Source organism: Paramisgurnus dabryanus, chromosome 8 (genome assembly GCF_030506205.2).
Source record: "Paramisgurnus dabryanus chromosome 8, PD_genome_1.1, whole genome shotgun sequence".
Taxonomy (NCBI): Eukaryota; Metazoa; Chordata; class Actinopteri; order Cypriniformes; family Cobitidae; genus Paramisgurnus; species Paramisgurnus dabryanus.
In genome coordinates this window covers 26,895,307-26,918,026 of record NC_133344.1, presented here as the reverse complement: position 1 = coordinate 26,918,026, position 22,720 = coordinate 26,895,307, and the positions used below count along the sequence as shown (strand labels likewise).

Below are 22,720 nucleotides of genomic sequence, written 5' to 3'. Positions count from 1 at the left end.
TAGGCTGTTCAGCTAAAATGATCTCCAAATGATGTTTTTATTAACAAAGTTCGGGAGGAACACGTTCAAATAATCAACCTAATCACCTCAACTACGACCAGCTGTTGACAATCAGTAATCAGGTATCCACCTGATTGGCATCAACAGAAACCTATATAGACTGGAAACCAACTCACCCTCATTCCTCGATAGTTTCAGCATCCCTCCACCTCCCCTTCTCCGCACGATTGCCTAAGTCACCTTACTAACCAGAACAGGGGGGATTGTTCTGGGTTCGGGCCTAAGGCTGAGCCCGGAACCCTCTCCCCGCCAGGAAGCGCTCCGGGCTCAGTCCATTAACGAGCTCGGAGCCCTCTCCTCGGACAGCACGCCAAATACGCATATTAATAACTCTGTTCTGAATTATTTGTAAGTGTGAACTCGTGAATGCCTTAAAATGGAGAGCAAAACCAGAGAGACGTGGAAGAAAACGGAAGACAACCATCAAAATGGATAGAAGAATAACCAGAATGGCAAAGGCTCAGCCAATGATCACCTCCAGGATGATCAAAGACAGTCTGGAGTTACCTGTAAGTACTGTGACAGTTAGAAGACGTCTGTGTGAAGCTAATCTATTTTCAAGAATCCCCCGCAAAGTCCCTCTGTTAAAAAAAGGCATGTGCAGAAGAGGTTACAATTTGCCAAAGAACACATCAACTGGCCTAAAGAGATATGGAGGAACATTTTGTGGACTGATGAGAGTAAAATTGTTCTTTTTGGGTCCAAGGGCCACAGGCAGTTTGTGAGACGACCCCCAAACTCTGAATTCAAGCCACAGTACACAGTGAAGCATGGAGGTGCAAGCATCATGATATGGGCATGTTTCTCCTACTATGGTGTTGGGCCTATTTATCGCATACCAGGGATCATGGATCAGTTTGCATATGTTAAAATACTTGAAGAGGTCATGTTGCCCTATGCTGAAGAGGACATGCCCTTGAAATGGTTGTTTCAACAAGACAATGACCCAAAACACACTAGTAAACGGGCAAAGTCTTGGTTCCCTTTCAGTCGGTCACTACGACGTCACGTCGTGACCGACGAATTGGGAACTCGCTTAGAGAGACCAATCTGCTTCGTATACTACTAAAACGCCAATGAACTTGGCATTGAGATATTTGCATAATGCTGGCGCCGCCCCGCCAGGTGCCTTTATAAGCAGCAGGTGCAAATAGGGAAAATAGCTTTTTCGCTTCGAAAGCCGGCTTTATCTGCTACTGAGAAGCTACTTTACTCTGTTGGGATTTGATTGCTGAAGTTGGTTGAACTAGCAGTATCACAGCGGACGCTTCGCTTATTCCACGGCTCTACATCTGTTTATTGTTTTGAGTTTAGTGTGTGCGTTGCCTTCCTGTGCGCTCATCAACTAAGCATCTGAGTGAATTTCCCTAAAAGAGTGATACGAGAGAGCTTTGTGCCTTGTTAAAGGCAGCCACTCTCTCGTATATGCGGAGATCAGCGTCCTTTTCAGGATAGCTTTTCGCCGTGCGATCTTGGATGCGAGAAGTATAAGGGTTCCAGTGACGGTCACGAGCGCTGTCTTCGTGCTCAGGCATCGAGCTCTCCGGGGCTGCGTTCGTGGAGAGTTTCTGTTCTCTCTGTGAGAGCATAACCCTCTTGGATTGCGGAGACGACTGTCGTTTCTACGGGAACGCTGTCCGCGCCTTTGCAGTGCTGACGCCGCCATGGTGCGGCTGTCAAGCGCTCGCAGGGCGCCCTTCGCGTCACTACGCTGAGTAGGACGGAGGATGCGTCCTCCACCTACCGGCCTTCTCATCCTCAGCCGGTTGAGGCTCCGGTGGAGACTGCAGAGTCGTGTTCTACGATGTCTGCCGAATCCATTGGACCTCCTTCTGGTCCCGTCACTTCTGCAGCATCAGAGGGGTGTCCATTTTTCCTCCGAGGCAGAGTCGTTCCGGAGATGGCGGCTGTGCCCGCGAGCGGCGGAGACTGTAGAGTTGGAAAGGTTAACCCCTCTCCGCCCGAACCGTCCCGCCCACATGATTGGTACTTCGGAGCTGCTCGGGCCTCTCGGTCCTCTCCTCCTGTGCCTTTCTTGCCCGACGGCACGAAGAGCTGACGTGATTTGCGGCCGTCCGGCCGTTCAGCTTCACCCCTCACCTCCCTCACCAACGGAGCCGCTAAGGGCGGGGACCCCTTCAGTGGAGCGGGATGCGTTCCTGGAGGGACCACCCAACCCTTCCCTCCCGTGTTTGTAGACAGTCGTCCGGTCACGGACGCTGCCCATCAGGCATGCCGGAGAGGCGGCTTCGGCCCTGCACGCAATAACGTTGCTGCAGGCTCACAAGGATTTACGAGGGAGCCCGCGACCTTCAGTCGTGCGATGTCCACCACAGTGGTTCAAGATCGCCACCTTTGGCTGTGTCTGGCTGACATGACGGACGCAGACGAGAACAACTTGAATGCTCCTGTCTCACAGACCGGCCTCTTCGGCGAGCCAGGGGAGTCGTACAGCTCCGCTGCGCAGACTGAGGCGATCTCCTAGGTCATGCCCCGGAAGAAGAGAGCTGCCCTTGGTCCACCACGCCGGCTCCTCAGTCTGCCTCTCGCCGTCGGCGTCCTGCGGCGACCACCTCCGTTCCCCTCCTCGGACCCCATCTCGGCAGCGCAGGGGAACCGGTCGTCAGCAGCTCGCCCCGCCCGCTTAGCCGCTTCCCGTGAAATTCGGGAGTTTAAGTGGCCAGTGAAGGGCGACCCGGATTGGCAGAGGATCACTCTTCAGGAGATGGAGCTCCTTCCCCCGATAGAGGGTCGGGTGGAAAATCCTTGGTTTACATATGTTCCACCGGCTGTTTCGCCGGTACCCACTTAACCACACATAAGAGTGCATTCCTCTTCCCTCTCTAGGTCTCCGGAGGATCGAGAGAGCCGTGAGCGGGTACACACCAGCTCCCCTACCTCTCCTCTATCGCCAGCGGGTGACCTGAGGAGTCCGAGCTCTCCGCTGAGGAGACCGGACCACCAGCACCCTCATCGGAGTCTGCGCTCTCCGTAGAGGAGACCAGATGACCGTTACCCTCAGCGGGCTCAGGTCAGTGTCACACACACATACTGTAGATGTTTATGCTGTCACAGCAGACGCACCGGCAGTCCCACCTGTCTCGCTTCGCTGCCCCACCGCGGGTACTTCGGTAGTGTCGTTATTTCTCCTCGTACGGTGCCTGGGTGCTTGGCTTCAGTTCCCAGCCCGTTTCGTTGGGTTTTACGCACGATCCGCCTCGGTTACGAATCCGGCACACCCCCAAAATTCGGGCTTTCGTTTCACTGTAGTGAAAGCGTCCGATGCACATGTACTGCGTGCAAAAATCGATATCCTGTTGGCGAAGGATGTTCGAGCCGGTCCCTCTTACCGAGATGATGATGATGATAGGGTTTTTCCAGCCTTTATCTCATAGTACCCAAAATACGCGGCGGGTTACGATCGATTTGATTTACGCACCGGCTCTACGAAGGTATTCTTTTTGGATGATAACGCCGAGGCTCGTATTTCAATATTCAGATCGGTTTGCAGCCTTAGACCTGTAAGACATGTACTTATGTGTCCATCTCCCCTCGCTTTAGACCGTTTTTTCGCTCTGCGTCGTGGGGTGGGCATATTAATACTAAGTACACCATTCGAGCTGTCTCTCTCTCTCTCCGTGTCTCCATGTGTAGTCACGGCATTAAGATATCAGAGAGAGAGCGTTGTTCGCATTCTGCTTTTTTCTACGTCGACTTATAATAGCCCGTTCTTGGCAGACGTGCGCGAACACAGAGAGTTAATGCTTCGGCTTCTCGCTCGTTTTAGTCTTCAGGTCGTCGGGGAAAGAGCAACTTTGCCCCGTGCAGAGGATCCTTTTTCTCAGTATGGAAATAAGACTCGATCGACTAATTGGCGTGTTTAACAAGAGCGCGCAACCAGTCAGTTCTGACTTGCCTCGGTTTAATTCGAGGGAAGTACGTGGTCCCTCTGAAACAATTTCAGAAGCTCCTGGACATATGACAGCATGCTGCGGCTGTGACGCCGCCCGAGCTGCTTCATATGAGACCGCTTCAGCATTGGCTTACGATCGAGTCTCGAGGAGAGCGTGGCACACCGACATACACCGTGTAAACATTGCACCTGCGTGTCATTTAAATTTTTCCCTGTGGTAGACCCGGCATTTCCGATAGAAGATATGCCCCTGAGGGGTCTCCTGGCATTCTGTATATTGCAATGCCCTCAGCACGGGATGATCAGCCACGTATGACGGGCTTGCAGTCTCAGGGGTGTGCATAGCACCCCAACTGCCGCGAGCGGTGCGCTGTATATCTGGGACTTGTACGCTCCGCTATGGAGATGCGAGGGAAGGATGTATTAGCCGACACCAATAACATTGCGACTGTTGCGTTATTTACCGTTAAGGCGGTTTTGCGCTCTCGTCACCTGTCGCATCTCGCTCGTCATCTCCTCCTTTGGAGTCAGAAGCATCTGAGGTCCCTTCGTGCCATTTACATCCCGGGTTCGCTCAATACAGCGGACGCGCTTCCCGAGCTGCGCCCCCGGCGAATGGCGACTCCACCTCCAGACGGTCCAGCTAATTTGGAAGAAGTTCGGTTGTGCGTAGATAGATCTGTTTGCGTCGCCGGACGATACCCACTGTCGCCTATTTTATTCACTAACCGAGGGCAGCCTCGGCGTGGATGCGTTGGCACACAGCTGGCCGCGGGGGGTGCGTAAATACGCATTCCTTCCAGTGAGCTTTATTGCGCAGACACTGTGCAAAGTCAGGCAGGACGAGGAGAGCCTTTTATTAGTCGCCCCGTACTGGATCGGGTTTCAGAGTTAATGCTCCTCGCGACAGCCCCTCCCTGACGATTTCCCCTGAGGAAAGACTTTCTTTCTCAAGGAAGGGGCACATTATGGCACCCGCGCCCCGACCTGTGGGATTTCCATGTATGGTCGTTGAGCGCGCGCAAGGTTTAGGTGATTTATCGCAAACGGTATCTAACACCATCGACGCGGTTCGAGCACCGTCCACAAGACGGGCTTACGCGCTTAAAGAAACCTTTCTCGTCACCCGGTGCTCTTCGCAACGCGAGGACCCCAGAGAATGCCCATTAACATTGTGCTTTTATATCTTTAACATAGGTTAGATGGTAGGCTGTCCCTCCGCCATTAAAGTTGATATCGCCGCTATTTCTGCTCATCACTCTCTTATCAACGGCAGATCAGTTGGCCAGCACGATTTAATTATTACATTTAAGAGGCGCTCGCAGGCTAAACCCCTCGCGCCCTCCTTCTATTCCTCCCTGGGACCTGTCCATGGTGCTGAAAGCCCTGCAGGCCCCCCCGTTCGAGCCTTTGCAGTCTGTGAGTCTGAAGCTTTTATCAATGAAAGCTCTGACCCTGCTAGCATTGGCCTCAGTGAAGAGAGTAGGGGATTTACATGCATTCTCTGTTGACGACTCGTGCCTTCAGTTTGGTCCTGCTGCCTCAAGTGTAACGTTGAGGCCCAGACCAGGTTACGTGCCCAAAGTTCCCACCACTCCCTTCAGAGATAAGGTGGTGAGCTTGCAAGCGCTGCCCCCCGGAGGACGCAGACCCAACCATGGCTTTGTTGTGCCCCGTACGCGCACTGCGACTCTACGTGGTTCGCACGCAAAGCCTCAGGACCTCAGACCAGCTCTTTGTTTGTTATGGTGGCCAGCAGAAAGGGAAAGCTGTCACTAAGCAGAGGATGTCTCATTGGATAATTGATACTATCGCCCTGGCTTATAATCTTCAGGGTATTCCTTGCCCCTTTAATTTGAGAGCGCACTCCACACGGAGCGTTGCCTCATCTTGGGCTCTAGCTCGTGGTTCCTCGCTAACAGACATCTGTAGAGCTGCTGGTTGGGCAACACCTAATACGTTCATTAGATTTTACAGTGTTCGTATTGAGCCTGTATCCTCTCGTGTTCTTTCCTCACCAGGGGGAGCACGGAGAACAGTCTCACAGGTCGGCTTGCAGCCTCCATCTGATGCTTCATAACTGTGTCAGTATGGAAGGCCTTCAGAACAAAAATGCGTAATGGTTTGAATTGTTCTTCCTCCGCTGCCTTGGCAGCCTTTGTTGCGGAGCATTGGCTGTCAGCCTTCACTAGCTGCATCCTCGCGAACCTACGTGTTGGCTCGGGCTCCACATTGTGTCCCACCGGGTTCCTTTGTGAGTATTTTTCCGTGGGGTTAATCCTACTAGCCCACGTTTCCCTTAGCAGAGCACTGCTTTGCTTACACAGCCACGGCTGTCATTTTACCTCAACTACGGTTGACTTTCGCCCACCATTAACCCTTAAGACGGGTGGTGGCTTCCGCAGCGTTCCTATCCCGCTCAGGTAGGGCGCTTCCCAGTTGCTGGCACTTCTGTGGGGTTAAAGGAACATCTAGTGCCCGGCCTTCTGCCTTAAAACCTAATTCTCCTCCTCCTTAAGTGGAACCGGAGGGCTTTACGCAGACACTGGAAGAGGTCAGCCCCTAGTGGCGTTTTGATAGGGATTCCCAATTCGTCGGTCACGACGTGACGTCGTAGTGACCGACTGAAAGGGAACGTCTCGGTTACGGATGTAACCCTCGTTCCCTGAAGGAGGGAACGGAGACGTCACGTCCCGTCGCCACAGGTGCTGCCACCTGCTGTTAAGGCCGGTCACACTTCCGGCTTTCTCAGCGAAAAGAAGCTATTTTCCCTATTTGCACCTGCTGCTTATAAAGGCACCTGGCGGGGCGGCGCCAGCATTATGCAAATATCTCAATGCCAAGTTCATTGGCGTTTTAGTAGTATACGAAGCAGATTGGTCTCTCTAAGCGAGTTCCCAATTCGTCGGTCACGACGTGACGTCTCCGTTCCCTCCTTCAGGGAACGAGGGTTACATCCGTAACCGAGACGTTCCAAACCAACAAAATTAATGTTATGGAGTGGCCAGCCCAATCTCCAGACCTTAATCCAATTGAGAACTTGTGGGGTGATATCAAAAATGCTGTTTCTGAAGCAAAACCAAGAAATGTGAATGAATTGTGGAATGTTGTTAAAGAATCATGGAGTGGAATAACAGCTGAGAGGGGCCACAAGTTGGTTGACTCCATGCCACACAGATGTCAAGCAGTTTTAAAAAACTGTGGTCATACAACTAAATATTAGTTTAGTGATTCACAGGATTGCTAAATCCCAGAAAAAAAAATGTTTGTACAAAATAGTTTTGAGTTTGTACAGTCAAAGGTAGACACTGCTATTTTTTTGAACACACCCCTTTCAACTAATTGCCCAATTGCACAGCCTTAAGAGCGTGCATATCATGAATGCTGGGTCTTGTTTGTTTTCTGAGAATCTACTGAACCTACTGGTAACTCAGTGTTTCCCACAGATCTGAAATTTACTTGTGGTGGTAGCTGGTGAAAAGGGCGATCATTATTATCCACCGACAAAAAATGGTCTACTATACATGTAACAAAGAACTAATAATGTGTGACACAACACAATACTTTGATTTATAAAACATTCATATTAATTTCACATTATAGTTCATTAATCTAACCACCCCAAACTTTTTTTGCCATAAACAAAGCTGACACTGTTTGTCAAAGCACCACGAAAACACTTTATGTTTTTGCACTGATATATGAAGCAATTTGATGACCCCTTTTATCAAACTCAATTATATACAATACTATATAGCCTATATAGACAGTGCAGGTCTATAGATTATAAATGTGACTGATGTTATAATGGTAATAATTTATATTAGATAGGCACTTTTACTGCTTCTGCTTTCTATTTCTCTTTTGCCGATTTAAAAAAGCTTAATCCACTCATTATTTCAGATTTAAAAGTCTACTTGCTGTCCCAATGATGACAGACTTTACATTACAGCTTTGCGTTTTTTATATCCTGAGTCAGCTAGAGCTTTGCTCATTCAGTATTAGCACTGCTTTTTGCTACAATCTCTGTGCAAACTGTTTAGATTTTAGTAAAGATATTGTCTATTAATAGTAAGATTAAAAAATGGGATAAAGAAAATGAAGCGGCGCGTGGTCGTGACAAGAGCCAGTTGCTATCGCCATAGAAACCGGAGGCACGCTAAAACAGCACTCGAGCTTTAGCGCGGTAGCGCTCATGGCCGTTCTCCGATCGATTCGGGTTTTACACACAATATTAATCAGACTTGGGACCCGAAGTAATGAACTAGGACCGACCCGGACCCATCTGACCATTTAAAATATAAACCCGGAACCGTACGGGTCCCGCGTCCTCAGTGAAGAAAGACCTCTAATGGTAAAACTCTGCTCAAGTTCAGAAACATGAAAGGATACAATGTGACACTGAGGTTGCTTCGCGTCGCGCCCAATTCATTGAGAAACAGAGAGCACGTGAACGGACACTCAACCGGAGAGACACAACGTGCTTGCACGCAAAATGAAGCCAACTTAGATGCTATAAACACATATGCACATAAGCATATGCGACCATTTTGGTCGCAGTGTGTTCCCTGGCTGCTCCGTATGTGCTGCTGCAGTTGATCCAGTTTGCCGCGCTGGATGATGAGTTTATGACGCGTGCATCATCTTCACGGTCACCCGACCCCCACCTCTCTCTCGCGCTCTCTCTCTCGCGCTCTCTCTTTCGCGCTCTCTCTCTCTCTCTCTCTCCAAAACACGGGTCATCCAGTCGAGTTCAGAAAATACGGAAATTCGTAAAGTGATTTTTTTTACCTGGGCGGGTCGCAATTTACCTGGGTGCAGCGCCCAAGTAGAGCCTATGTATGGGAAACACTGTAACTTGTTTGCCACGTAGCAATAAAAAATATACTAAAAACCTTGATTATTCTGGTCAGTCACATTGTACTGCTATTATTTTGAACAATACTGTAAGTCCCATCTGACAAAATATCGTGCTGGATTTCTGAATATTGTTTGTTGGAATCAGTTTGGTGTTTTGCTTCTGTAGATTTTGGCTCAGACAGGTCTACTTTAATGTTAACACCAAATCTAGAAACAGTTGAGTAAATGAAGAGATCAGTTGCAAAGTGCTTCTGACATGTTTTCTTGTAAATGAGCATTTTTTATAATCAGGCTCATGCTTACTTTAATGGCAATGAAAATGTAGCAAGTAATTGATATGACTTAATTTCACAAATGTCACTAGTTATTTAATTTGCTTTTAACAAATTTGACTGTCCTTCGCGGCAAAACCCTCTATGTGCCTGCAGTCACTCCACTGTCCTTTTAGAATAAATACAAAAGGTTTAAAAATTAATTCAATATGCTTATATATTCGATAAACCTCCTTAAACTCTTGCAGTATGACAATTGTAATCCAACATACATGCGCCATCAGGGACGTGCACAGGAATTTTTAGGGGCAGTTGCTCTGACCTAAATAAAGGGCACCCCCCCAATTATTATTATTTTTTTAACTCACGGCCTATATGAAGGACTGAGAATAACAGGGTCTTTATTAAAATCAGCAAACATGTTTGCCTAATGCCTACCAAAAAAATTGTAGCCTAATCTGCTTGTTTGCAAGCTATGATAGCTAGCTGCTATCTGTCTGATTATTTAGGCTTAAACGTGGCAAACTCAGCCTAGATTCATGAAGATTTTAACAGAGGTGGAAAGAGTAGCCAAAAACTTTACTCAAGTAAAAGTACAAGTAACTAAATAAATAATTACTCAAGTAGAAGTAAAAAGTATGCAATGAAAATAATACTCAAGTAGCGAGTTACTAGTTACTCATGAAAAAATAAATCTAGATACACACGCACGCACGCACGCACACACACACACACACACACACACACACACACATTCTGGTTTCCATGTTTTGGGGGGACATTCCATAGACGTAATGCATTTTATACCATACAAATTGTATATTCTATTCCCCTTACCTGCCCCATTCCCTAACCCCAACCATCACAAAAACCTTTCTTGTACTTTAGATTTTCAATAAACATCATCTTGTTTGATTTATAAGCTTGTTTCCTCATGGGGACATCAAAATGTCCCCACAAGGTCACAAAAACACTGGTATTCCTATCTTTGTGGGGACTATTGGTCCCCACAACGTGGTAATTACCAGGTACACACACACACACACACACACGCACGCACGCACGCACACACACACACACACACACACACACACACACACACACACACACAATACAGTGCCCTCCATAAGTATCAGAACTGTAAAGACAAGATTTTTCTGTTTGCTGTGGAGACCAGAAATTGGTAAGATAAATATCAGTATGTCAGAAGTTTAGAATGTCACATTTTATTAACCTTTGTTTATGTTTCAACACGTACATGCTTTAACAACAAAGAACAACAGCATTAAATGCTGACTTATGTGTGTTGTACACAAATGCACATAAGTGAATCAAACTGATCATACACATTTTAAGCTTTTCATGTGTAAACAATCAGGACACAGCTATGTGACCATTAAAAAAAAATAATGTGACAGATTCTGTACTTTTATCTCATGTTCATTATAATGTTTAGACATTTCTTGACTCCACAACAAACAGAAGAATACTTATGAAGGGCACTTCTACAGTATGTGTAAAACTGCAACATACACAAACAGTACAGAAAAAAGAATACAAACACAGAATAGACAAGCATTTCAAATTAACAAATTAACTCTAGTCTCAATGTTGATGTAGCTTATAGCTGAAATATCAGACAAGTAAACTGACAACAGTTTTGCATATTATGTATAAAGTTAGAAATCTCCTAAGATGGTCCGAGGACATTGACAGTTTACACTTACATAAAACTGATTTTAGACAAAACTCATGTTTTCTTACGTTGTCATGTCACGTGTGTTTTGTGAGAATCACTTACATCATACAGTACAGTATACAGCGAATCAGATGTCAATCATCGATGGCTTTTCTTCAATCTGTGCTACAATGCTTCTGGAGGTTGCACGCGTGTCTGACGACGAACAGGTCGCTTGTATGTAATGGCGGGTACATGTGTGAAGTTTTGCTTTTAGTTAAAAGATTGGTAAATTCATTTCCACGTCACCCAACACTGGTTATATTCTTCGTGTTTCTACATAGGTTACGAGTAAAACAGCTTCGCACGATTCCGTTTTTGCAGCGATCTGAACAATTCATTCAAATTGATTCACGGACCAATTTAAAAAGTTTGGCCCATTCGCTTTGTAAAGAATCGACTCAAACGACTCATTTATTTGCAACACTTTGTAAGGAATCGACTCAAACGAGTCATTAATTCGCGAATGCTCCAGAAACACGAGACAGCAATTTAAAAATAAAATACAAATTTCGTAATTAATTAAAATACAGTAACGTAGGAACGCTGCATAGTGTAAACGAAGTAAAAGTACAATTTATTTTTTTCCAGCTCGGTAGGGCAACTTGAGTCGAGGGCATATGGGCAGTTGCCCGGGCAACTTGAGCAACCCCCCTGTGCACGTCCCTGTGCGCCATTGATCATGAAATTCTTTTGTGCACTTAGAGGACTTTGCGAAAAAATTGCTTTGGCATTTAAAAGATTCTGCCAAAAATTTGTAGAATGTAATTCTGAATGGCCTGACTTATATCATTCAAATTTTTGACGGAGGTGATGTATAGCTGCTGTTGCATATGAGCTCTGAAAATGTTCATGAAGCAATTAGGTCTGAAATGTTTAACTAAGTAGATAGTTTGTATCTAGAATAGATAGAAACTTGGTCACGAGCCAGCATAATAACATCAGTCTGTCCATTAAGGATAACTGCCTTCGAATCTTAGGATGTTGTTAGTCTAATTAGACACATTTGTATGCTTGTGCATCAGTGGTATATATCCTACACCTCATTAATGATTAAGCCTACACGGTCTTTTATAGTTTTGAACAGATTTTAGTGTTAAAATTGTATTTTCTTTGTTTTCTTTTTTTAGTATTGCAATGGAGGAGACTTGGCAGACTATTTGCAAGGTAAGCTATTGTTAAGGTGATAGAAGAGGTGTTTTTTTCTTTTTACCTCATTAATGACAATTTAAACACTTAAAGATGGGCATTAAGTTGAATCTAGTTGGTGTGATGCAGTACACTTCACCCAACGGATAGAGACTCAATGTACCAAAGCTAAATTGTCTCTCCCAAGGGAGTGTCACAGTTGACTCTATTATTATACCTGTATGTGACACAGTCTGTGAAATCCAGCTAAAGTCATTTTTGTGAATTACTGTTTTTTACAGAAACTCATCCTACATAATGTAAAGGACATTTTGTTAAAATATAACTTTAATATTGACGTACTAAGTCCAAAATCAATGTGAAATCAATAATTGATATCAAACTTTAATCTACCCTGGATTTCACAAACATGGTTACATACTGTATACACTTTTAGCCAGTTGCCCTCATTCCCATGCTAGTAAACAAATACATGATTAAGCGGGTATAACAGGTAAACCTTAATTTGGTGTTGACAAAAAGATTGTTTTAGGATCTCATTGTTCTTAGAGAAAGAATTTGATTGGTGTATATACCATGTTATGTGCGTTACTCGGGTATCATAATAAAGATGACTCAGGTGTCATTACTTTGTATGTACGTAACAGAGAAACAGTGAGTTGGCTGGACTGTAACCCCTTGTTATGTTCATGTTATCTCTGTAAAACAGTTGTGTGAAGGTGAATGTTCCCACATCAGATGAAACGGCACAGCATATCTCAAAATCTCTACCCACCCCCCTCCTATTAACTTATGCAACTGTTCTTTAGTTATACAACCTCCTAACCACTCAAAACATTTGTAAACCTGTTTTGGGACTTCTACCAGATCATAATTGCTTTGTTTATAGAGCAGATTGGGTGAAGGGAATCCTCTTAACAGCTCAGTGGATTAAACCAGTTTTGTTTAAACGGGGCCCTGGAGCGACATCACTACATGTAATCCCACTTTCTGATTTTGTCATTCAAAATGATAAAGGGCTAAAATTAGACACTTTAATGGTCCTGGATTAGCTGAGTGTAGTATAACGTATGTTTCGTGTACATCTAAAATGTTAAGACCGTGTCTTCATGGAACTATCTATAGTTGTTGTTTTCATAAAATTAAGGTGAATGATGCCCGGTGCAGATGATAAACAAGATGTCTGAGTCATTGAATGCTATTTTTAGAAACATGTGATAGTTACTTTGCATGTGCATGTTGAAGCAAATGCAAGGTCTTCCGGGTGTAGATTTTTTGGTGTGTTGCTCAGCACTATGTCTTTGCATTTTCAGCCAAGGGCACGCTAAGAGAGGAGACGCTAAGGGTCTTTCTACAGCAGATTGCAGCGGCCATGCGCATCCTGAACAGCAAGGGGATTATTCACAGAGACCTGAAACCTCAGAACATTCTGCTTTCGTACACAGGCCGCAAGAAGTCGAGCATCAACGGCATACGGATCAAAATTGGTAACCACTGGCACTCTTTCCAACATACAGTATAGATGCTTATATTCTGGAGTGCCCTCCATAAGTATTATTCAGCTTTTAAAGGTGCCGCAGAATGTAAAACTGTATTTACCTTGGCACAGATGAATAATACGAGTTTTGTACATGGTAATGACATATCGTGAGCCTCAAACACGATTGTTTCCTCCTTCTTATGTAAACCTCATGCATGCAAAAGACTGCCAGACCAATCTCAACATAATACTGACAGTGACGTTATAGTTGGGATGTACGCCCCAACTTTAAATTACACATTTAATGAATTACAATGTTGTTTCAATGCTAAAAACAAGTTTTGATTGCTGAGTTAGCGCTATATATGCTAACGTTTACAGCTGCATTTGAGGTGTCAAAATCGCGTGTAGTTTTCCGCTTGAACATTTTGAATGCATTCGCATGTCTGGAGCGAAGTAGACGCGTGGAAAAAGCAAGCATTTGACATCAGAGGCGAAATCCGCTTCTTGTGGGAGGGGCAAGTGCTATGCGGTTGTCTGTTTGCAGGATTGCTGATGTTGATGCATTCATCGAGAGAGTTACCGGTTTGTATTTGGTCACCTTAATATATGGGGAAAATAGCTTAAAAACGCCAGGAATACCATGGGTCGATAAACGTCACGTGACTCAAAAGTGAAATGTGTATTTACAACTTACCAGGTTGCCCATTGTCCTCACTGACACTCTTCCAAGCGAGGTCCTTTTTATTCCTGTCTCTATAGAAATAAGAATTTGTGTCGTATAGCTCCGGGTGACTGCTCATGGACAATATCAAGTGTTCCTCCATGTTGACTGAGTGACTCCGAGCTGGGCTGCCGCCACAGCAGCAAGAAGGCTCCTGATTGGTTAACGCAGCGCGAAAATCTGGCAAAGTTAAAAAATTTTAACTCGGGCGTCAGATGCAAATTCGCGTGAAACGCACAAAAAGCACCATTTCCGCGTACCACGCCAGGCGCTCAATTCGCCTCATTCGCACTAAAGAGGTGGAATTGCGTCTACCGTACTAAACGCCTCATTTGCACTGCGAGACCTCCAGGTGTGCGTCAACACGGCATCACATTGACTTAACATTGAAATCACTCGGGCTTGACGCCTCTACCGCGGCTGGTGTGAATGCAGCATTAGGCTGAAGTTGTACTTTTGACGTTACAGTTACGTTTAGCAGGTCCATGCTGAAAAAAACACAAACTTACCACTCAGAAAGGTCCATTAACAATCTCCAAACAATTGTTTATTCCTCAAAATCTGTATCTTCGTCTGATTCAGGCTCAAATATAAGGCCTGTTTACACACACACAAAGCTACTGAAATGAGTCGCCCTGAGAAACAGCCAATCAGAGCAGAGCTCAACATTATTATTCATGACCCTTTCAAATAAGGTAATAATAGACCATTTAATTTTGGGGACAGGTCCTAGGGTTGTAAACAGTCATTTTTGCACTTAATAAAGCCACATACCTGTAACCTATGTAACATATTGTTCAGTGCATTCTTTGGCACCTTTAATGTTCAGACGTTCCTTACTGGACTATTTCTGCATGCATTGTCTCGTCGTTATATCCCATTGTTCAGCCTGTGCACAAGTCATAATGTTGCTATGAATAACACTGGCATGCTCTTTGTTTAACAGCTGACTTTGGTTTTGCAAGATATCTCCAGAGCAACATGATGGCCGCCACATTATGTGGATCCCCGATGTACATGGTCAGTAACCACAGACTGATGGCGTCTCATATTTGTATAATACTATGGAGACATTTGCAACATCATGGTGTCCTACCCTCACCCCTTAGGCCCCAGAGGTGATCATGTCCCAGAACTATGATGCTAAAGCTGACCTGTGGAGCATTGGGACTGTCATTTACCAGTGCCTCGTGGGAAAGCCACCATTCCAGGTGATTTAAATATACAATATACTCAATGTCTGGTTTAGTTTATCTCATATAGTTGAGGAGGTCATGGTTTAGGGTTGCATTTAAATACTTACCTTATCCTGTTTATGTATACGTCTAACCAGGCGAACAGTCCCCAAGACCTAAGGATGTTTTATGAGAAGAACAAAACTTTGGTGCCAATGTAAGAATGCTATCTTCTGTTTTCTAGTGTTCATCTACTTTATTCAATCCTTTTTTATTTAGCAGACACCTTTATCCAATAAAGCAACTTACAGTGCATTCAAGCTATACATTTTCATCAGTATTTGTGCTCCCTCAAAATCGTCCATCTGTCTCATATTGTGGTTAACTGATACGGGTTTTCTCATTTACAGCATCCCTAGGGAAACATCTCCTCATCTCGAAAATCTGCTGTTGGGTCTACTTCAGAGGAACCAGAAGGACCGCATGGATTTTGGTCAGTGGATTTTTGTTTTTGCGATGCATTAGGAAAATTTTAATATTGTATTGTTTATTGTTTTCTCATTGTACGCTTTGCCGTCTGCAGACACTTTCTTCAGCCACCCTTTCATGGATCCAACATCAACTATTAAAAAATGTAAGCACAAAGATTTCATGATGTCTTCCAAGATAAGGTATATTTTAGGACACCCAAAATGTATTTTCTTGTTTTATCCAGCATGCCCTGTGCCAGTTCCTAAATGTCCTGGTTTGGTCTCAGATAGCACATGCGGCAGCTCTCCATCCTGTCGTTACGTCTCTCCTCCAGTAAGTCCATCACGTTGCCACACCTTAATACATAGCCACACCACAACAGGTGTGAGCCACCCAAAACCAGGTCATGGTATGAGATCACAGCACGATTATAGCATTTAGGCGTTTAACAGCACGTTCACCTCCACCTTTGTGTCGCAGTCACTACCAGACATGCAGACTCTCCCAGAAGACGTGCTGTCCTCTCCACCTCTTGGCCCTCCCAACTACCTGCAGTTGTCAGCTGGTAGCACCAGCAGCAAGAACTCCTCTTGCGACACCGATGACTTTGTGCTTGTGCCCCATCTCTCTGGAGACCAGTCTTGTAAGTCAAACAGCACTATTCACTAAACAGACTTATATTTATATACTGTTGCTGTTTGTGTGTATTTTTTTACATGAAGGGGCGGTTTCCCGGATAGGGTTTAGATTAATCCAGGACTAGGCCTTAGTTAGGGTTAGGACATCTAAGTAGTTTTAACAAAAACACATCCTTACATAAAACAATACTGGTGTGCATCTTGAGACAAAACAATGACACTTATATTTAGTAAGATTTGTGAGGGAAAGCAGCTCAAACATGCAATTTAGTCTGGGACAAGGATAAGCCCTGTCCGGGAAACCCGCCCCGTAGTCTGAGTCAGCATTAAGAAGTCCACACACAAAGACTTAAGTGTTGTTTACAGTCAAATGACGTGATTTGTTGATGTATGTGACAGCGTGTGTGTTTTGTGTAGTTCTCACTACTGGTTTTCTCTTCAGATGACCTTCCAATAGGTGCAGTGGGCCGCAGGCCGTCCAGTGAATTCCTGTTGTGCGGAGGGTGAGTGTAACATTGCTAACATGGTTCACATAGGGGCTGTTTACACTTGGTATTAAGATGTGTTTTCATTGATTGGATCACAAGTGGACGAGAGAGACACATCACGTTTACACCTGGTATTTAAATTTGTCTCTTTTGTCCACTTTCGACTTCTTCTGTCCTGAATACTGTGAGGGGACGGTCCGTGAGACGGTGGGTGAGTCTCTTTGCTGTCATTCAAACGCGAGCGGGAGTAATTATGAGTTTATATGGACGCAAACTAACATTATGTCGGAGTCCGCTGCTTGTTTAGCAAGTAAACATGCTGCACAGTGTTTTGTACGTTTATATGTTGAAGCTTTCTCTGAATTTTCAGCGCAATTGATGAAATAGGATCGCGCAACTTTCACGCTTTCAAAACGAAACTACGGAGAACACCCGCAGTAGTTTTATCAATGAAAGGCTAAAAATAGCGCTGTTCACCGTATGTTCACGCCAGAAGTCAAAAAAAGACGTAAAACTTGAGTTTAATACCTCAGATTAGATAAATGGGCGGAGAGAAGGCGGTCGTGTGTGGCTGTTCGAACACATTCAACCACATTTGCGTTCCGCAACTCCAAAGCGATCCGATCGAAAGTGGTTTTGACTACCTCTGGATGTGGTTGAAAGTGGTCGAAAGTGGACGCGTTCAAAACGTTTTGAACACCGTTTACACCTGGCATTAACGTCGTCCACTTGTGATCCGATCGACGAAAACGCATGTTAATGCCAAGTGTAAACAGCCTCATAAAGACCAAATCACTTTCACACTCTTTAGACTAGACAAGTTAAAATACTCGCAAACCTTCAAATATCCAAACTATGACATGTTTATTTAGTCAAGCTACATAAGTGTTAGACTTGGACTTGTTGACTTGTTGGACCCATTTATTTGATTCATTTTCATTTGGCAGACCCATTTATATTTCACTGCTCGAGCAATGCCCTTCTGGTTAAGCTTACAGATCCCCAACATGAAATATTAAGCTGAAAGTATAGTTTCGTTTAGTTTAGTTTTTTCGCATACGCGAGGGTCTGTGTACAGCAGGGGTGCCCAATCCTGCTGTTGGAGATCGACTGTCCTGCAAAGTTCAGCTCCAACCTAAATTAAATACACCTGAAGCAGCTAGGCAACCCTACTGTACTGTGTGAGAGTCCATGTACAGTGAGCGTAGCACAATTTTTGTCATCAGAAGAGTATGGGCGAATTGTACGCCACCGCCGGATGGTATGCGTAGGTCGCACATGCACGTACAGGAGTATGTAGGCCACAAGAGGTAGTGCAATTTGCCGCAATGTGCATGTGTCGCACGTCAGCCTTGCATATGAGTCAAATGAACTACGCTTTGCAAGCTTCTGCATTCGACTGTGCGTATACGCTCATAGCCCTTTACTTATCTATACTTAGCCCTATAAGTCCTGGGTATAGTCTGTTTTTAACGCATACATGAACGAACGCGTACAGTCGAACGCAAAGCCTTGCATAGCATAGTTTATTTCACTCATACACATGAGCTGACATTGGATGAATGCGCATCGTGACAATCTGTAATACCTGTCGTGGCCTACATATACTGCATACTTCTGTATGTACAAGCGGGAGCTACACATACAATACATGTGCATTGTGCACTGTTCTGATGATGAAATTGTGTCACACGCACTGTAAGCGGACCCTTGCGCACGCAGAAAAAATGGTACATAGTTCGGCCTTAAATCTGCTGGAATCCTCACAGGCAGATTAAAGGCAGGGTGAATGATCTCTGAAAGCCAATGTTAACATTTGAAATCACCTAAACCAGGGGTGTCAAACACATTTTCTTCCCGGGCCACATCAGCATTACGGTTGCTCTCAAAGGACCGGTTGTATTTGAACGACTGTATGAATGTATCAGCTCTTTTATTACTGTACATTGCATAATTTTCTCTGCATTTGCTTACTATTGGTTTTGTTAATAACTCAATTAATACCTAGCTTTGAAAGTAGAAGCCCAGGCAAATAATGACAACGTGTATAGAGTACAACTTGTCAAGAAAACGGACTCAGAGTCAAGTGCAAGTTAAATAGTTTATTTAGAAAAATATAGAAAACAGGATAGCAAGTCACTGGTAGATCCCCACACGGTGATCACTCCCACAGTAGGGGAGAGTGAGTCGGCGCTACACAAGAATTTAGTACAGATCCAAAGGAAGAGAGAGCCACCCACGCGCTCCGTCGAGAACGCCAGCACTGTCACCACACGCAACAGAGGGATAAAACAACGCCGCCCTGAAGGTGGATGACAGGCGGAGATGGAAGTCCAAGTTCTCAGACGGGTAATCCACAGTGTAATCCAGATGTAGAAGGACCACCCGGAAACCACTGGTCACCGCCTAAAAACAAAGCGAACCAGCGGTTCCGAGAAACAACAGTCGTTAAATCAATATAATCCACAAGGTAAAATGGGTGAACTCCACTCACGGGTGAAGATGCAAACCGGAGAGAGGGAGACAGCTGGTATACCGCCTAGAAACGAAGCGAACCAGCTGTATCGAGAGACAAACAAAGTCAGTATAATCCAAGCTCCTACAAGCGAGCGGTCCGGGTGAAGACGCGTCCCCGAATGCCGAAACCAAACCTGGGGTAATACAGGAGAAGACAGAGAGCGACTGACAAGACAAGGCAGGGCAGCAGGACTGTGATAAAACAATGAGCGCGCAACAAAGGACAGGACTACGTGCAATATAAAAGGAAAGGTAAACGAGACACCACCGGTGAACAATCAACTGAAACAAGGGGGCGGAGTTAGTGAACACACGAGGAACCGGCACCACAGGTAAACAACACACACACACACAGATCACACAGCCATCGATCACCCAGCAGTCATGACAGTAGCCCCCCCTCCACGACCGGCACCAGACGGACCGGGGGACTCACCCTGTCGCCGACGGAGGTCCTCGATCAGCCCAGGATCCAGCAAATCCCGACCCGGAACCCAGCTCCTCTCATCAGGACCGTATCCTTCCCAATCCACTAAATACTGAAATCCTCTGCCCCTGCGGCGGGAGTCTAGTAACCTCTTAACAGTGTAGACAGGGGCACCATCCACTAGACGAGGGGCGGGGGGATTGGGGGCAGAGACAGGGGGGTTATAGCGAGCAAACATCACAGGTTTAACCTTGGATACATGAAAAACAGGGTGAACCCGACCAAGAGAAAGGGGTAACTTAAGCTTAATCGTCACCGGATTAATGACCTTAGAAATACTGTATGGCCCAATGAATCTCGGAGCCAGCTTACGAGAAGGCTCACGGAGAGACAGATCCTTGGTAGAAAGCCATACCTTTTGACCACAAACGTAACGGGGTGGAGGTCGCCGATGACGATCAGCTGCAGCTTTGGTTCGTCTGGAATTAGATAATAATAGTGTCTTAGCTCTCCTCCAGGTGCGTCTGCACCTGCGTACGAAAGCTAACGCAGACGGAACCGCTGCCTCGGGCTCCTGTGATGGAAACAGGGGAGGTTGATAACCGATGGAAAGTTCAAACGGGGACAAATTGGTAGACGTAACGGGAAGAGAATTATGAGAATACTCAACCCACGGGAGCTGATCACACCAGGAATTCGGATATTGTGACGACAGACAGCGGAGCGTTCTACCGAGATCCTGATTAGCCCGTTCGCATTGCCCATTGGTCTGCGGGTGATAACCAGAAGACAAGCTGGCCGTGGCGCCAATTTGTCTACAAAACTCCTGCCAAAAACGAGAGATGAACTGAGGACCCCTATCTGACACTACGTCAGTCGGAATACCATGTAACCGAAAAACGTGATTAATCAAAACCTGAGCCATCTCTTTTGCAGAAGGTAGCTTGGGCAGGGGAATGAAATGAACCGCCTTCGAAAAACGATCCACCACAGTTAGAACAACAGTGTTACCATTAGATGCCGGTAAGCCGGTGACAAAATCAAGAGCTATATGAGACCAGGGGCGGGAGGGCACGGGCAAAGATTTAAGCAGACCAGCGGGTGGTAAATTAGATGCTTTATTACGAGCACAAACCGAACAGGCTAATACAAACTGTCTGACGTCAGTGGACATAGAAGGCCACCAAAAACGCTGACGGACGGCAGCCAACGTTCTCCGAATACCTGGATGGCCGACAAATTTGGACTCGTGACCCCACCGGATGACATCGGAACGTAACCGCTCAGGAACCCATAGGCGACCCGCTGGACACCCCTCCGGAACTTCCCCCTCCCGGCCGGCCTCTCTCACCCGCTGTTCGATTCCCCATACGAGGGCGCCGACCACCCTCCCCTCCGGGAGAATGGTCTCCGTCCTCTCCGAATCGGACTTTTCGAACAGACGGGAGAGAGCATCAGGTTTGGTATTTTTCGAGCCAGGCCGGTACGAGAGGGTGAAGTTGAAACGATCAAAGAAAAGTGCCCAACGAGCCTGCCTAGATGTTAGTCTTCTGGCCGAACGGATATATTCAAGATTCTTATGATCCGTCCAGACCAGAAAGGGCTCCGAGGTTCCCTCCAACCAGTGACGCCATTCACCCAAAGCGAGTCTAACCGCCAACAGCTCCCGATTCCCTATGTCGTAATTACGTTCTGCTGGGTTTAACCGGTGAGAGAAAAAAGCACACGGATGTACTTTCCCATCAATAGACGATCGCTGTGATAAAACGGCGCCTACCCCGACATCAGATGCATCCACTTCCACTATAAATTGTTTAGCCGGATCGGGAATAGAGAGGACAGGCGCAGAGATGAACCGGGACTTTAACACATCAAAGGCCTCCTGAGCCTCTCTACTCCAACGGAAACACACATTAGGTGAAGTGAGAGCGGTGAGAGGCTTAGCGATCTGACCAAAATTTCTGATGAAACGCCGATAAAAATTGGCGAACCCCAGAAATCGCTGAAGCTCCTTCCGAGTGTCGGGTACTGGCCAATCGGCAACCGTCTTAACCTTAGCGGGATCGGGACGAATTTCTCCCTCGGCAATGACAAAACCCAGAAACGAAACCGACTTCTTGTGGAACTCGCACTTCTCCGCCTTAACGAATAGCTGATTCTCTAATAGCCGTTGTAAAACCATGCGAACGTGCTGAGTGTGTATCTGCATGGAGGGAGAAAAGATGAGAATGTCATCGAGATACACAAAGACAAATCTGTTAATCATGTCACCCAGCACTTCATTGACCATGGTCTGGAAGACAGCTGGAGCGTTACAAAGACCGAACGGCAGAACGGAATATTCCCAGTGTCCAGAAGGTGTATTAAAGGCTGTCTTCCACTCATCGCCCTCTCTAATACGTACCAAGTGATAAGCGTTGCGCAGATCTAACTTGGTAAATACGCGCGCTCCCTGTAATAACTCGAATGCTGATGACATTAAAGGCAAGGGGTACTTATTCTTAACAGTAATGTCATTCAGCCCTCGATAATCAATGCACGGACGAAGAGACCCGTCTTTCTTTTTTACAAAGAAAAATCCAGCACCAGCTGGAGACGAGGAGCGGCGAATGAGACCGGCTTTAAGAGCGTCATTAATGTATTTATCCATAGCCTCTCTTTCTGGCTTAGCTAGGGAAAATATACGACCCTTAGGCGGAGAAGTGTTGGGAAAGAGTTTGATCTCGCAATCATACGACCGATGAGGGGGCAGAGAAGTAGCCCGGGACTTACTGAAAACCTGATACAGATCCGAGTACTCCGCCGGGA

At 45.7% G+C, this 22,720-nt stretch overlaps 1 protein-coding gene across 1 annotated transcript in view; it reads left to right on the top strand.

Annotated features, from left to right (window-relative positions):
• Positions 1-22,720, top strand: part of ulk2 (unc-51 like autophagy activating kinase 2) — a 49,811-nt gene that overhangs the window by 12,651 nt on the left and 14,440 nt on the right. The window contains exons 5-14 of the mRNA XM_065281286.2: positions 11,974-12,010; positions 13,306-13,479; positions 15,143-15,216; positions 15,306-15,407; positions 15,530-15,588; positions 15,782-15,864; positions 15,955-16,005; positions 16,087-16,175; positions 16,323-16,485; positions 16,923-16,983. Of these exons, the coding sequence (XP_065137358.1) occupies positions 11,974-12,010; positions 13,306-13,479; positions 15,143-15,216; positions 15,306-15,407; positions 15,530-15,588; positions 15,782-15,864; positions 15,955-16,005; positions 16,087-16,175; positions 16,323-16,485; positions 16,923-16,983 (893 nt within the window). The remainder of the gene's footprint in view (positions 1-11,973; positions 12,011-13,305; positions 13,480-15,142; positions 15,217-15,305; positions 15,408-15,529; positions 15,589-15,781; positions 15,865-15,954; positions 16,006-16,086; positions 16,176-16,322; positions 16,486-16,922; positions 16,984-22,720) is intronic.